This window comes from Erinaceus europaeus, chromosome 12 (assembly GCF_950295315.1).
Source record: "Erinaceus europaeus chromosome 12, mEriEur2.1, whole genome shotgun sequence".
Classification (NCBI taxonomy): Eukaryota; Metazoa; Chordata; class Mammalia; order Eulipotyphla; family Erinaceidae; genus Erinaceus; species Erinaceus europaeus.
Window position 1 is genome coordinate 32,818,864 of NC_080173.1, and position 16,102 is coordinate 32,834,965.

The 16,102-nt window shown below is 36.7% G+C and overlaps 1 protein-coding gene across 36 annotated transcripts in view; it reads right to left on the reverse strand.

The window, feature by feature from the left end:
• Positions 1-16,102, reverse strand: part of SLMAP (sarcolemma associated protein) — a 148,472-nt gene that overhangs the window by 58,164 nt on the left and 74,206 nt on the right. For all 36 annotated transcript variants that reach the window (XM_060203063.1, XM_060203064.1, XM_016187299.2 and 33 more), the window contains exons 4-7: positions 12,261-12,333; positions 7,843-7,879; positions 4,541-4,603; positions 463-558 (exon numbers count right to left, since the gene is read on the reverse strand). In XM_060203063.1, coding sequence (XP_060059046.1) covers positions 463-558; positions 4,541-4,603; positions 7,843-7,879; positions 12,261-12,333 — 269 coding nt within the window. The remainder of the gene's footprint in view (positions 1-462; positions 559-4,540; positions 4,604-7,842; positions 7,880-12,260; positions 12,334-16,102) is intronic.

The window sequence follows — 16,102 nt, forward strand, 5'->3', positions numbered from 1 at the left end:
ATAAAGCAAAAAGCTCCTGAGTTCAGTGCATGCATGACACTGCATATGTGAGAGTAGTGCTCTGGTTTCCTCTCTTCCTCTTTCATATATAAATAAATATACCAAAAAATAAAGATATTTTAAATATTATATATTAAAATATTTTTATATATTTATTTTTCCCTTTTGTTGTCCTTGTTGTTTTTATTGTTGTTGTAGTTATTATTGTTGTTATTGATGTTGTCACTGTTGGATAGGACAGAGAGAAATGGAGAAAGGAGGGGAGATAGAGATGGGGAGAGAAAGATAGACACCTGCAGACCTGCTTCACTGCCTGTGAAGCGACTTCCCTGCAGGTAGGGAGCTGGGGGCTCAAACTGGGATCCTTATGCTGGCCCTTGTGCTTCGTGCCATGTTCACATAACCCACTGTGCTACACCTGACCCCCAATATTATATACTTTTTAAAAAAAGGAATCTGGACCTGCCAGCTGGTATCTGAAGCCTCTTGGGTGATGGCCAGTAGTCGCTGAAGTGTGGCTAATTTCTGTTCCAACATCTGTTCCCGGTGTAAGGCCTCCTAATATTATAAATCAAAAAAGAGATTTCAATAAGTCGTAGTGATCCCTCTAAAGAGCAATTGATGATAATTATCAGTGTATCCTAGAATACTTATATCTCACTCTGAATCTTAATTGCTGAAAATGATAATTCTACTTCATAAAAAATATATAAGACTCATTATAGCTTCATATGTAGCTTTAGCTAAAAATTCCCTAAGAATAGAAAATAGATCAACTGCTTTTGTTTTATGTTTACTTATAATTCACAAAAGTTAAAAAGAAAACCAGAGTAGGAAAACTCAACAAATGTTTCAACTGCATTTTATACATATAAGAACAAAAAAAAAATTAAAGCACATGATCTCAGAACAAAGTCATAACAAAAATTGGGCAAAACATTATGAACAATAGGAAATGTCTTAGATATAAGAGCCAAAATATAGATAATTTCAGGCTTTCCTTTTAAAAAGGCAATACATACATATTTAAAGAGAGAGACTAGGGATGGAAAGAAAGGTGACACAGCTGGAGACATGCCTTGCCATGAGCATGACCTAGGTTACCAACACCACCTCAAGGTGGTGCTATGGTATGAGAGGAAGTTCTAGTGCTGTGATGCCTCTCCCTCCCTCTTTCCCCTTCTCTCACATGATCAGTCCTGAAAAAGCAGCCTGGTGCAGTGAAATCACACATGCATGAGGCCCCAGCTGCAAATTAAGTAATTAGAGAGACTGTTTGACTCTGTAACTTGTAATTTCATATGACATGATTCTCTGTATAGCATATGTAGGAATTAAATATGTCTTTTAAAAAAACAGCAAGAGCTCACAGATTTCCTAACCTCACCCTAAAAATCCCTATTCTCATCTGTTTTATTCCTTACTTCTGGTTCCTGTTTATTAAACATTTTGTCCTGCCTCATCTCTCACTGTCTTTTAGACACCGAGGTGCAGGTGCTACGATGATTCCATCCTGAACTCCCTAAGCAGACAACCTCATCAATGTCCCAGAACCTCACCTCTCCACAGCCCTACCCTACAGGTTGGGGGTATGGATCGACATGCCAACGCTCATGTCCAGCACAAAAGCAATTACAGAAGCCAGACTCCTACCTCCTGCACCCCCAAAAGAATTTTGGTCCATACTCCTACTGGGGAAGAAATGTTAGAGGAAGGTGACGGACTAGAGGGCTCTGAAGCCCAATTTCATCAGGACCCAGAGAGAGAAGAAAAAAGGAAAGACATTTAGAAGTAAAAAAAAAAAAAAGTAATAATATGTGTAGGTGTCACTTAAAAAGGCAGAGAAGGCAAAACCGTAGAACATATAGGCAGATAGAAGGTAGGCAGACAGACAGACACACACACACATAGATAATATAATAGTCAATCCATATCTGACCTGGGGAGAACCAATGCAGTTTCCAATGGAGGGAATGGAGATACAGAACTCTGGTGGTGGGAGTGGGGGAGTTGTGCTCATTATCTTCTAATTATGTAAATCAATATTAAATCATTAATAATAATAATAAAATTAATTACTTTTAAAGTAAAAGAAAATTTTTAATAAATCCAGGGAGGGGGGAGTGAGAGTTCAGCAAGTATTGATCCAACGTAATTAAGTGGTCAAGGAACTACTTAACTATTTGGCAATACCAAAGGAATACTTTTACAGAAAAAGTCACCAGCAAGTAGAGTCTTATCTTTAGCTCACTTGTTAACATTTGATAACTGTTAAGAGTGTCTCCGTCACTAGAAGTCAAGGTGGAAATACTCACACAGCACTCAGTTGTAGTTTTGACACAACTTCAATTTTGACTTTTTTCTATTCCTGTCATTATCCAAATAATACTTCCCTACTAATTATTGAGTGACCTAAACAAAGAGCTCATACTTCAAACACAGTAAACCTCCATTTATTGCTCTCTACATCCCTAATAAATAATGAGATGGGGAAATCAGGTCTATTTTGAGTGAGAGGTACTTTTTTTTAAGTATACATTAAAAAAATCTAATAAAAGCCATATTGTCTCATTACCCACAATAATGCTAGGCTTACACTTAAAAGTAACTACCAAATTTAAGTTTCTTAAATCCAAAAAAAATTACACCACTGCTACAAAAAACTTAACTTAGAAGCAAAAACACTCAACAACCACTAGATGGTGCAATTTTACTATTTTCATTCAGTTACATTTAGAGTTTCATAATTTCATGAACTATGGTCTGAACAGAAATCTCATACATTTGAGAATTTACCTTTTAGGACTAAAGCACGCAATGCTTCAACTCCAGTTTTTATGAAAAAGCTTTACAATTTACATCAGGACATTAGCAATTCAAAGTTATATACAGAAAAGACCGTGCAATACAATTTTCTCTCGAAGGAGTAGAAAAGAATAATGATACAAACTTTTAAAGACTCAACAAGAATGTTGGAAAGACTACTGGAGTAAGTTAAAAAGTTATATTGATGACCTGTTACCTTGGAAAATTGTTTCACCTATCTGAATCCCATTTTTCCTTACATGGAAAATGAAAGCTAAATTAAACTCACAATTTACTTCCACCTCTAAAATAAGAAAGTCAACTAGCATGCCTTCCTTCTGAATAGTAAACAGTCACTGTGCACTGTCTTTAAGTGTTTTGCATATACTAATCTCTATATTCTTAAAAACTCTGTGAGGTCTTTTATTTCCACACCATAGATGAGGGAAAAGATGCATAAAAGAAAAGTTACCTAACAGGACAAAAGTTAAAGCCATAGACACCTGCAGACCTGCTTCACCACTTGCGAAGCAACCCTCTGCAGGTGGGGAGTTCAGGGGCTCAAACAGGATCCTTGCACAGTCCTTGTGTTTTGAATTATGTGAGCTTAACCTAGTGTGTAACCACGCAACCCCATGGACTTATCATTTTAAATGAAAGGCAACTGAAGACCTATACAAGTAAAATTATTCACCTAATGTCAGAGTACTAAAGAAGTAACAGATCCAAAATAAAAACCTCAAGTCTTTAAATTTCTAATCCAGGGATTCCATTAACAACAATCCTTCACCAGAATAATAAAAACCAAATATAGTCCAACTCTGCCAAATCCAGGAAAAGTAAATAAATAGCACTTGCTTCCTTTTTAGATATTTGAATGCCTCTTTTAATATGATAGTAACCTCTCCTCAGGAGCCCATTCTAGTATCTGACCGACCAAGAAGCCATTCTATAGATCTAGCAGCACAATATAATGAATAAAAGCAGACTTTAAGGTTTAACTGGGTTCAAAACTCAGTTACACCACATTCTAGGTTTGTGATCCTGCATAAATGACTTAACCTTCCTGTTCCTCAGTAATTCCATGTGTGCAAAAGGGAACAAAAGCAAACAAATCCCTGTAGGGCTATTGTCTGTTGTGGGGATTAATTAAATTAATATAAGTAAAGTGCTAGACTAACCACTACCATAAAGTGGTATAGAAATTATCTGCTATAAAATTAGTCAAAATCTCCCCAGGTTTAATTTTTTTTAAGTCATCTATAAATACAGAACTATTTTAGAAATTCCTTTTGTCTATAGAAAAAAGTTCTTGTACAAAGTCTTATCTTTTCTAGATTCACCACTCACATTTTATAATTCTTTCTTTATAAATCATTTTAATCCATTTTTACTTTGAAAGTTATGTATTTCTTTTGTATTGTATCTCAGTAGCTGAGATAATTAGAAAAATCTAAGTTGTTTAATTTTTATTATTTTTAAAATTATTATCTTCATTTATTTATTGGATAGAGACAGCCAGAAATTGAGAGGAATGGAGAGACAGAGAAGGGAAGAGACAGAGACACCTGCAGCCTTGCTTCACCACTCCTGAAGTTTTCCCCCAGCAGATGGAGACCAGAGGTTTGAACTTGGGTCCTTTCTCACTGTAATGTGTGCGCTTAACCAGGTGCACCACTGCCTGGCCCAGTTGTTTAATTTTTAAGGACTAGGAATTTTCAAAATTTACTCTTACCTGTAGATACTGAGAGAGCTGAAAGAGTTCCTGAGAGTACATACTTGGAGTGTTAGCAGCAACCTAGAAACAAAAATGATAATACCATTGACAATTATGTAGTTATTAAAAATATTAAAGACAAAGTTCTTGAAATGCCTATTTCCTTAAATACGTAAAATAAAGCGGGAGCAGACAGCATAATGGTTATACAAAGAGACTCTCATGCCTAAGGCTCCAAAGTCCCAGCCAGATTCAATCCCCTGTACCACCATAAGCCAGAGCTGTTGAGTGTTCTGGTAAAATATATATATATATATATATAGTATATGTGTATGTAAAATAAAAATGATTTTTAAATTTAACCAGTTCCTTAAGTTTTCAGAATGTTTCTGTTTAAAATTTGTAGCTAATAGTTATATTATGCTAAACAGTTTGTAATTTAAAAGGAGGGTCTTAAGAAAACATTCCTTGATCAAGACAGACTTGCAGCACCAACACAATACAGCTTTATCTTAATCTAAAAAATAATACTTTTAACTCAACAGATCTACTTTATTTTCCCTCTTTTAAAATAAATTTATAAAGTTTTTCAATATGTGAGCAGGTCACAATCCATGTAAAAGTAGTCTCAGGAGACAGGAGCTATCTCACCTAGTAGCCTGGTAGACAGCACACCTTGTTATACATGAAACTATAGGTTTCAGCACCAGCACCATAGACAGTACTGGGAAAGTTTCATACATGGTGAAGTAGTACTGTGGGGTTTCTCCTTCTGTCTATTTCTTCTCTTTCCTTCTCTCATATGGAAACAGATAATGAAAAGTTTAGTTTGAGCACTGTCACAGCACAATAACCTGAGTTTATTCCTTGATGTCATGCAAAAAAAAAAAAAAGTTGTGTTTATTTGCATGTGTGTGTGTGCGGGAATATTGCTCTTCCCCTTTAAAAGTAGAGGTAAACTTTAAAAAGAAAAGGGGGGCAGCCAGTGGCAAACCAGTAAGGACCAAGGAAACTTCAAAAGCAGTGAAGCATATCTGCAGGTATCTTTCTCTCTTCCTCTCTATCTCCCCCAATCCTCTCAATTTCTCTCTGGAGAGAGAGAGAGAGAGAGAGAGAAAGGTAGGTTAGGTAGGTAGGTAGGTAGGTAGGTAGGTAGGTAGGTAGGTAGGTAGGTAGGTAGGTAGGTAGGAAGGAAGGAAGGAAGGAAGGAAAGAAGGAAGGGAGGAAGGGAGGGAGGGAAGGGAAAGGAAAGGAGAAAGGGAGGGAGGGAGGGAGGGAGAGAGGAAGGGAAAGGGAGGAAGGAAGGAAGGAAGGAAGGAAGGAAGGAAGGAAGGAAGGAAGGAAAGAAGGGAGGGAGGGAGGGAGGGAGGGAGGAGAAAAGACAAATAGCCACCGGGAATGGTAGATTTGTAGTGCTAGCACGGAGGCCCATAGATAACCCTGGTAGAAATAAAAGAAAAAAAAAAATAATAAAAATGTGGTCAGGGCTGGGTGGTGGCACACCTGGTTGAGCACACATATTACAATGCTCAAGGACCCAGGTTTAAGCCCCTGATCCCCACCTACAGGGGAGAAGCTTTGCAAGTGGCAAAGCAGGGCTGCAGGTGTCTCTGTCTCTTTCTCTCTCTGTCTCCCCCTCTCTTGACTTCTGGCTGTCTCTTTCCAATAAATAAATAAAGATAATAAAATAAACAAATAAATAAATGTGGTCTAAGAAATAGATCACTGGGAAGGTCATGTACATACAGTACATACACCAGATCCTGTTTAAGCAAAGAAAAAGAAAATAGACGGGGGGGGGGGGTAAAGAGGAGGAAAAAGAGGAGGAGGAAGGGGGTAGGGAACAGGGAAGAGAAAAAGAGGAAGGGAGGATGTTAATGGAAGGATGGGAAATAATGGTGTATAAACATGACAAATCAGTTAAACTGCTTAGAACTCAAAAACCATGGTATTATTCCATAAATAAATAAATAAATAAATGCACCAATGGGTTACAGTAACATCTATCCATGTCTCAATACTATCAAGCTTTACTGTGGTATTGAAATAGCATCCTTATTTTCTAAGCTCAGGTGGCACATTTTTATTAATATATAACTAGAAAAAATGGAAGTTGTATTTTTAAAAAAGTTGTAAACTGGAAAGTATATTATTTCTAAAATAACAGATCATTTTTATTTCAAAATAAATCTATTGGATAACACCAGTTTCTGATAAGTTTTCATTCTTTATATAAATGAGAAAGAAAAGTAAAATAGTAAGAAAACTCAAAATTCTCTCTAATGCCAAAAAATACGAAAGATGTCATTTTTTTTGGCCATTTAACAGTATCTATGGCTTTAACATATTATTTCTTTATTTTATATTTATTTTATTTATTTATTCCCTTTGTTGCCCTTGTTTTATTGTTGTAGTTATTATTGTTGTTGTCATTGTTGGATAGGACAGAGAGAAATGAAGAGAGGAGGGGAAGACAGAGAGAGGAGGAGAGAGAGATAGACACCTGCAGACCTGCTTCACCGCCTGTGAAGCGACTCCCCTGCAGGTGGGGAGCTGGGGGCTCAAACCGGGATCCTTATGCCGGTCCTTGTGCTTTGCGCCACCTGCGCTTAACCCGCTGCGTAACATATTATTTCTAAGCACAAAAAAGTATGTTTTTCTAAATAAGCAATTTATGCAGTTTTTGACTGAAACCATTTAAAATTAACCCTCAAGTAAAAAAAGCAGCATCAACTTTTATAAACCCATACATCTATGTGCAGATATGCAATGAGTTAACCTTTTCAGCGTATTTTAGTAACTATTTCTAAACAAAAATGTATTTCAAAACAAAAACAGTAACTTAAACTTATTTCTAGCTAAGCAAAAACTAACTCCATAGTAAACTATTTAAATAACAAAGACTTTTCCTTGAGAAACATCTAACCATTTTCTGGGTTTTAAAGATCAGAACTACAATGACTATGAAGCTATATGTACTCTATACATTTTGTTACAAAAGAAAATAATTTTGGGGTGCTAGCACACCTGGTTGAGCGCACATGTTACAATGTGAAAGGACTAGGGTTCGAGACCCCAGTCCCCACCTGCATGGGGAAAGCTTCTTGAGTGGTGAAGCAGAATTGCAGGTGTTTCTGTCTCCCTCCCTCTCTATTATTCCCTTGCCTCTCAATTTGTCTGTCTCTATCCAATAAATAAAGATAATTAAATTTTTAAATAAAAAAATTAAAGTTTTCAGATAAAGTCCATTAAAAACAAAAAGTAACATTTTTCAAGGCAACATAACTGAATTCACTAAGGAAAAAACATTAACAACTTACTTTGTCAACAGGACTTGGTAATGGCGCATGAATGACACTGAAAAGCAAAATTTAGAATTTTTATCTAATTTCCTAACAACAAAGGAAACAGCTTAAGGCACTACCAAAATTAACTTAAGTTCCAAAGCTGATATACTCATTAAAATAATGTGAATTATTTTTCAATCTTTCATAGCATTGCATAGAATTCTTAGAAAACAAAGTGCTAAATATATAAATTTATTTTCATATATTTTTCAAAGATTCACTACTTAATGAGAACTATAGCAAATTTCTTAGTTATATAAGACACTCTTTAAATTTATTTTCAACTTTGGAATGTATAAATTAAATCATTTTAAAATTAAATAGTCTATACAGAAAGTTTTTAATTATTTTTTTTATTGGACACTTGTTCTATTAGAGAACAACTTCAGTCAAACCAGTTGATTACCCTCAATATAGCCTGAAACATGGATGTAAACATGAAACTAAATTCAGTATAAGATTATAAAACTGAACACTAAACAGTGTTAATTGGTATTACTTGCTTTTTTGATTTTACAAATTAATGCTGACACAGTATTAATTACAGTACAGTGTACCAGATAAACATGCAGGCAAGAAGTGCTAATGACACAATTCAAATTCTGGCTCTAATCTGCCAGCTATGTAACCTTGGGCAAGTTACCTAACTACTACAGGTCCATTTCTTTATTCATAAAATGAAGATAATAAGCTTCACAGGGCTATTATAAGTATCAAATGTGTTTACATTAATAGGTCAAAACAGTACCTTGGACATGGTAGCACCATCCTCTGAGGACAGAGAAGCTAAGGAAGTGAAAAGTCCCTATCTAATAACATGTGTAAAATACTTTACATGAGTTAGGGTAGGAAGAGGGAGCAAGGAACAAAACTCTGAGCAAACAAAGCACCCATGGTCCTTATCATTACTAATAAATGATAACTGATAAATCATTACTGATAAATGATGTTACTAATCATTTCAAATTTTAGAGGCTACTCTGATGACAGTCAGTTTGAAGAATGACTGGATTAAGATAAGAGATTTAACTGGTTATGTGTTAGCTGCTGAGAATATGATCTTGCAACTATATTTAGTCCTGGTATCACCAACAGCCAGGGCTGAGCAGTGCTCTGGTATCTCTCTCATAAAAATCTATCTTTAAAAAAAAAAAAGAAAGACTGACTGAAATGGGGTTGGATAGTGTGCCTGTTTTGTCATGTGCACTACCCCAGTTCGAATTCACTCCCCCACTAATCTGTAGGAAGCTTCAGTACTTTATCTTAACTTTTCTCCCTGTCTTTTTCTGTCTGTAAAAGCAGTTCAGAGCAATGAAGCTCCAGCAATCACACACACACACACACAAATTACAATTCCGATACCACAATAATAACTGCAAACATCCTAAAACCTAAGTACTCACCTCCCTTCTGAGCACAGATGACATACTGTACATTACTTCTGTGACCATAAAATCATCTATGTATAACTGTATACATTATGTATAACTGTAGTTTATTTTTACTACTCCATAAAATGGAAAAGACATTGGCAGGTGGCTCAACTATGTAGAATACACAGGTTACCATGCATAAGGACAAGGGTTTAATGCCCAGGTCATCACATGGGTCATCTATAGCAGGAAGCTTCAGGAGCTGCAATGACTCTCCATTCTCTCACCCTCTCTCAAGGAAGGAAAAACATAAAGGCCACAAGGAATGATAGGGTTAGTTGTGCAGGTGCCAAACCTCAGAAACAATCATGATGGGGGGGAGGGGGAGTGAAACAAGGAGAAATTATCTCCTAGAGAGAACCATATGTGGCACCCCCCCCCCCTTAGATATAGGAAGATGGGAGAATGAACTTAGGAAAGTCTAAGCAGAAGGTCTCCAGCTTCCCAGGTTCAATCCCCAACACCCTAGTATCATCATAAGTGAGCAGTGCTCTGGTTTAAATACAACAAAAGGCTAATATTTACTATGTACTTATTATGCCAGATAAGATATTCTACATTTAAAGTATACAATGTTTAATCTTCTTCACAAGAGAATGATGTTCCTACTTAATAAATATTCATTTCTTTTTGTTTATTATTTATTTTGGACAGAGACAGAAGTTGAGAGAGAAAGAGAGAGACAGACAGGAAGAGAGAGACTCCTGCAATACTGCTTTACTGCTTATGAAGCACCACCCACCCAACCCCAAATTGGTGTGGATCAGGGGGCTTGAACCCAGGTCCTTACACGCTGTAATATGTGTGCTCAACCAGGTAAGCCACTACATGGCCCCTCACTTCATTTTCTTAAGTGAGAAAAGAGTTGAACTTTGAACCATACTTTCAGTCTGACCACTCAGATCTTTGTCCAGATGTACAGAACTGCCTAATCAATACTTATCTTCTAGGGGGCCAGGCGGTGGCGTACCTGGTTAAGCGCACACATTACAGTGCACAAGGTCCCAGGTTCAAGTACCTGGTCCCCACATGTAGGGGGAAAGCTTCACAAGTGGTGAAGCAGGGCTGCAGGTGTCTCTTTGTCTTCCTCTCCCTACCTCCCCAACTACTCTCAATTTCTATCTCTATCCAATAATATATAAATAAATATTTTAAAAAGCAAAAAAAAAAACCCTTATCTTCTCCAGAAAGTCAGCCAATCTATTTTAACAAAAACTTTAAAGACTTGTTTCATGTGAGATATTTATATAGAGTTTCACATGAAAAAGATAAAGAGAAAAGTTGAACACCACTCCACTACATAGGGTCCTGCAGTTTTAAACTGGAAGAGGTTGAGGCATATAAGTATACCGGAAGAGCTATTTCTTTGGCTACAAAACCTTAATGATGGTAATATTTAACCACATCAGGAAAATCAAACAAAACAAAGATCAAAAGCACAAGGGAACTATGGTGGAAGGAGATGACAACTTGGTGGTGAAGTTTGCTGACACTTATTTGGGGTGATGTGAAATTGTACTGCTATAATAACAGTTTTGTAAAACAAAACTTTCTCAAAATGATTTGGGGTGAGTGGAATAGGGGAAACAAGAAGGATAGAAACACACAATTTACTGAAATGCTTTCACAAACCCTACTAGATATTTACTGAGAACACAGAAACTGCTAAAAAAAACAACTTTTTTAACTTCACTGGGGGACTGTTATTAAATATAAACACTAAAGTCTTTAAGAAGCCACGTGCCATTGGTTGATTGTTACTCTGAGGGTTTTTTGTTTGTTTGTTTGTTTCCTCCAGGGTTATTGCTGGGGCTCAGTGCATGCACCATGAATCCACTTCTCCTGGAGGCCCCTTTTGTTGCCCTTGATGTTGTAGCCTTGCTGTGATCATTACTATCATCATTGATGTCGTTCGTTGTTGGATAGGACAGAGAGAAATCGAGAGATATGGAGAACACAGAAAGAGGGAGATAAAGAGAGACACCCGTAGACCTGCTTCACCGCATGTGAAGCGACTCCCCGACAGGTGGGCGACTCCCCGGCAGGTGCCGAGCCGGGGGCTTGAACCGAGGTCCCCATGCCTGTCCTCTCGCTTTGCGCCACGCCTGCCAAACCCGCTGTGCTACCGCCCAACCCCCCTGAGTTTTATTATCTTAACTCTTGACACATCGAAGTTGAGTCACATTAAAGTTTCCCAAGTTAGCTGATTTTTTAATAATAAAACTATAATTTAAAACAGGGGACAGACCAGGATGGTCCCTCTCAGCTTCTTTTTCCTTCTATCTTTACTAGTCACTAAACTACTTTGTCTTTATTTTTTCTCTCAATTTCCCACCTCATATCTTTGTGTCTGCTTCTGAAGAACAGACAGTAATTTATATTAGATATAGAAGAAAACTTACAGCATATTCAGGGCTTATGGCAAAATAAAAAATTACTAAGTTTAACAACTGTTTAACACTTCCAGTTCATAATGGCAATCTATGAAAAACACAAGGTCAAAATATACTTGTATCAATATTTAAATTTTTGAGTGATTTTTTTCCCTTTCAATATTATGTTCTCTTAGTGAACTTCCTACCAAAGTAGACTGCTAATCATGTCAACATCCTCAATGATATAATATATTCACAACAGGTTCAGAGGCTAGAAGTCCTAAGTTAAATGCAGGTCAAAGTGAAAAGTTATCATTCACCAACAGTTTATATACATACCTCAAATATTTTTTAAAGCAGCCATTGAAAAGTTAAATCTGAAAACAAAATAACCTCTGGCTCCACATATATTATTTACTAGAATTAACTATGAAAAAATTATTAAACCAAAGCATATATTCCAAAAGTACATTAGCATCTTTAACATTGTTAGAATAATCCTGAAAAACAATACATCATCATTCAAAACATTATTAACAGAAGTAATTGATATAAAAATTTCTTAGCACTAAGTTATACTCACTCTGAACGAAGTCGGGCTTCCATACCATCTGGTAGAAAAAGTTTTATTGTGGAAACAATACACCCATGGGTAACTGGTTAAAACAAATAAATAAGATGGGTAAAATAATTACTTAAAAGTATCACCCTCATAGTTCTCATATCTAAACATATTTTAATTCTCAAATATAGTAATACTAGGAAAGAAAATAATTGTGGTGGTTGAATGACAATGTTCATTCCCCTAGAGAAACTCATTCCTCTCCAACTGGAATCACAATTGCAATGCAGAATTAAAGAAAAAACTGTTTCAATAGGCGTCCTAACCTCCAGTGCTAGAAGAGTCAATAGTAAAAGGTCAGTTGAATATAAGCAAACACAACTGAAAGAGGAAAATGTACTTTCTCCCCTACTTGCTGTCATCAAATCTAGCTCCAACTATTCCTAAGTTTAAAAATTTAAAACTTATTCCTAGTTATCCTGCCACTCTAACCTATAACTCTTATTCATACCTCACAAAATTCTCAAATTCTGCATAATCTGGAATGTGTCCTTCAAGTTAGAAGAATGAGAAAAGCAAATGTAGACATGTAAAATTGCTTTTACAAATCTGAGTACCAGAGTTGTTTGCTAGAACTCAAGTCTGAGGTTCCCAGTTCAGTATTAAAATGACTTTGTTTAGCTAGTGTTGATTTCTTCTTCCAGCCCAAATATCTTTGTATAACACTACATAAGTTACTTTGTAGACAAATTCTCTGTTTCTTCTCACTCCTCCTTTTCCATCTGCAGGGTTTAAGACACAAAACGTTCCAAAAGCAACACCTGTAAAGTTTCTTTTTGTGTATGTTTTGTATGGGGGGGAGGGAATATATATATATATATATATATATATATATATATATATATATATATATATATATGAATATATATATATATATAGTGTGCGTATACTTTTTTTTCTGGTTTAAAGGTTGATGTTTTTTTCTTTGTCCTTCAGATATTGTCTAGATTTATTTACTAGACTAATGAAAAGCTAATGCAGAAGTGAAGCAAATGAAGAAAATACAGTGGTGATTACATATTTCTACATTTGTCAAAACATAATGAATCTTATGTTCTGGTCTTATAAGTAAATTATCCCTTAAAAAAAAAAAACTAGGGGGCTGAGCAGTAGTGCAGAGGGTTAAGCACACATGATGTGAAGTGCCAGGACCAGCATAAGGATCCCAGTTCAAGCCCCTGGCTCAGGGAGGCCGCTTCACAAGCGGTAAAGCATGTCTATCTTTCTCTCCCCTTGCCTTCCCCATCTCTCTCAATTTCTCTCTGTCCTGTCCAACAACAACAGCAATAACAACAATAACAGGATGACAACAACAATAACAACAAGGGCAACAAAATAATAATAATTTTTAACAAAACCGGACTCCAGGAGCAGTGGATTCATAATGTAGGCACTGAGGCACAGCAATAACCCTGGAGGCAAAAAAAAAAAAAAATTCAAAGGAAACAAAACACCTATCAGAAGACATCTACATACACCTCTGTTCATAACACAATGTCATAGGTAAAACTTGGGAGCTGCCCAGATGTTCAGCAACAGATGAGTGGCTAAGAAAATTGTGAAGTATTACTTAACTGCTAAAAATAAAGTCATATCCTTTGCCTCATCTTGGATGGACTTTGAAGACATCAAATTAAGTGAAATAAGCCAAAAATGAGAAGGACAAATACTGAATGATCTCACTTATAGGCAGGACCTATGTGTCAATGACTGCAGTGTAAACCATTAGCAACATCCCCACCCCCCATTTAAAATGAAAAAAAAGAGGGGGAAAAATCATGACTTTTAAGAATAGGGCTAAGTTCAGGTATGTAGCTCAGTGGTAGAGTACATTACTCATATGTAGAGGTCCTGGGTTTGACCCTTAGCACTCAGGTTAACGATTAATGATTACTCTGTCATCTGGAAATGTACATAAACTTACACATTTAGCTTCAATATTAATTTTCGTTAATTTTAAAGCTTTTTAAAATACATATTATTTATTCCCTTTTGTTGCCCTTGTTGTTTTACTGTTGTAGTTATGATTGATGTCATTGTTGTTGGATAGGACAGAGAGAAATGGAGAGAGGAGGGGAGAAAGATAGACACCTGCAGACCTGCTTCACCGTCTGTGAAGCGACTCCCCTGCAGGTGGGGAGCCGGAGGCTGGAACCGGGATCCTTATGCCGGTCCTTGGGCTTTGCGCCACCTGCGCTTAACACGATGTGCTACCGCCCGACTTCCTCATTAACTAATTTATTGTATGTAAAGTGCTAACACATATCAAGACCCTATGTAGGATAATCTTCTACACTCTGCTAAACACAGCAGTTATAGTCATTGGTCATGGAAATCTTTCATTACTTCAGGCCTCATCTTCTACTATTTCTATATTCTGCCATTATAGACATCCTATGCAAAACCACGCTGCCTGGATTTCCAAATACCCTTCACGTCACCATCCCTTGCCTTTTGCACAAGCTATCCTCTCTAAGATATCCTTTCTCCTTGCCTATATGGACAACTGCTACTTATTATTCCAGATTCAAACTATTACCTTCACCAAAGCTCAGTGAGCCTTCCCTACCTACTTATACAATTGCATATTGTGAATATTAATCATGTATTTAACTACCATGTCACCAATCAGACTTAACTTTGAGTGCAGTAAGGATTGGCTGCTTCTTGTTTGAGTATTCAGTAAAAGCTTATTAACATGTCAAAAACCATGTATGATTAATATTTTACAGCTTCTGTTATTCAGGGAGAAATGTCTTTCCCTGGTAAAACACAAGAAAAGGTCAGACTTATCTTAGCTCTATGGCTCCTCCAAGAATTTTTATAATAGGTTACAATAAATACAAGAGTACAATACAAAAGTCCAGCAACATTAGCAGCTTATGTTTAAACATTGGCAGAGTATGTTTACATAGATAATAAAAGTTGTTTTAAAAAAACTAGGTGCAGCAAGTTAGATAACTGCAGTGCTGTTACATCAACATTTCTGTTGTTCAGAATATTTCACACTCAGAAACTGAGATTATAGGAAATACATGGATAGTGGCACACCTGGTTGAGCATGCTATAGTGCACAAGGACCCAGCTTTGAGCCCCCCATGCCAGCCTGCAGGGGGAAAGCTTTCTGAGTGGCGAAGTAGTGTTGCAGGTTTCTCTCTGCCTCTCTCCCTTCTCTATCACCACCTTTTTTCTCAATTTTTGGCTGTCTCTATTCAATAAATAAAGATAATAGAAAAACATATGACATACAACATACCACTTATGCATTTATATATGGTAAATAAAAATGTGAAATATTAATGTATGGTATTATAGATAAAATACTTAGGAAAATACTTTTCTAAAGCATTCTCTGAAGCACTTCAAAATAATTTTTGTTCTCAGAATTCACTCTGAAACATCATCACTGTATGTTCTAAGATTCAAAGATAAAACTGATGTTATAGCACACACATTTCTTTATGGAGTGGTTCAGCAGTAGAGTGTGTAGGTTTTGCATATATGAAGCCCTAAGTTTGACAGCTCACATCCCATGAGAAAACAAAAAGACAGAAGTGGCGGATGGTGTTTTGGTGCTAGGGGAAGTGACTCAGCGAAAAGTGTGTTCTTGGGGTTCTAGCAAGACCCTTAGTACTGCATTAGAAGGGAGGGGAGGGCCGGACGGTGGTGCACCCAGTTAAGTGCACATATTACCATGTGCAGGTACTCGTGATTGAGCCTCCGCTCCCCATAGGCAGGGGACGCTGAACAACTGGTGTAGCAGGGCTGCAGTTGTCTTTCTCTCTCCCTACCTCCCCCACCCT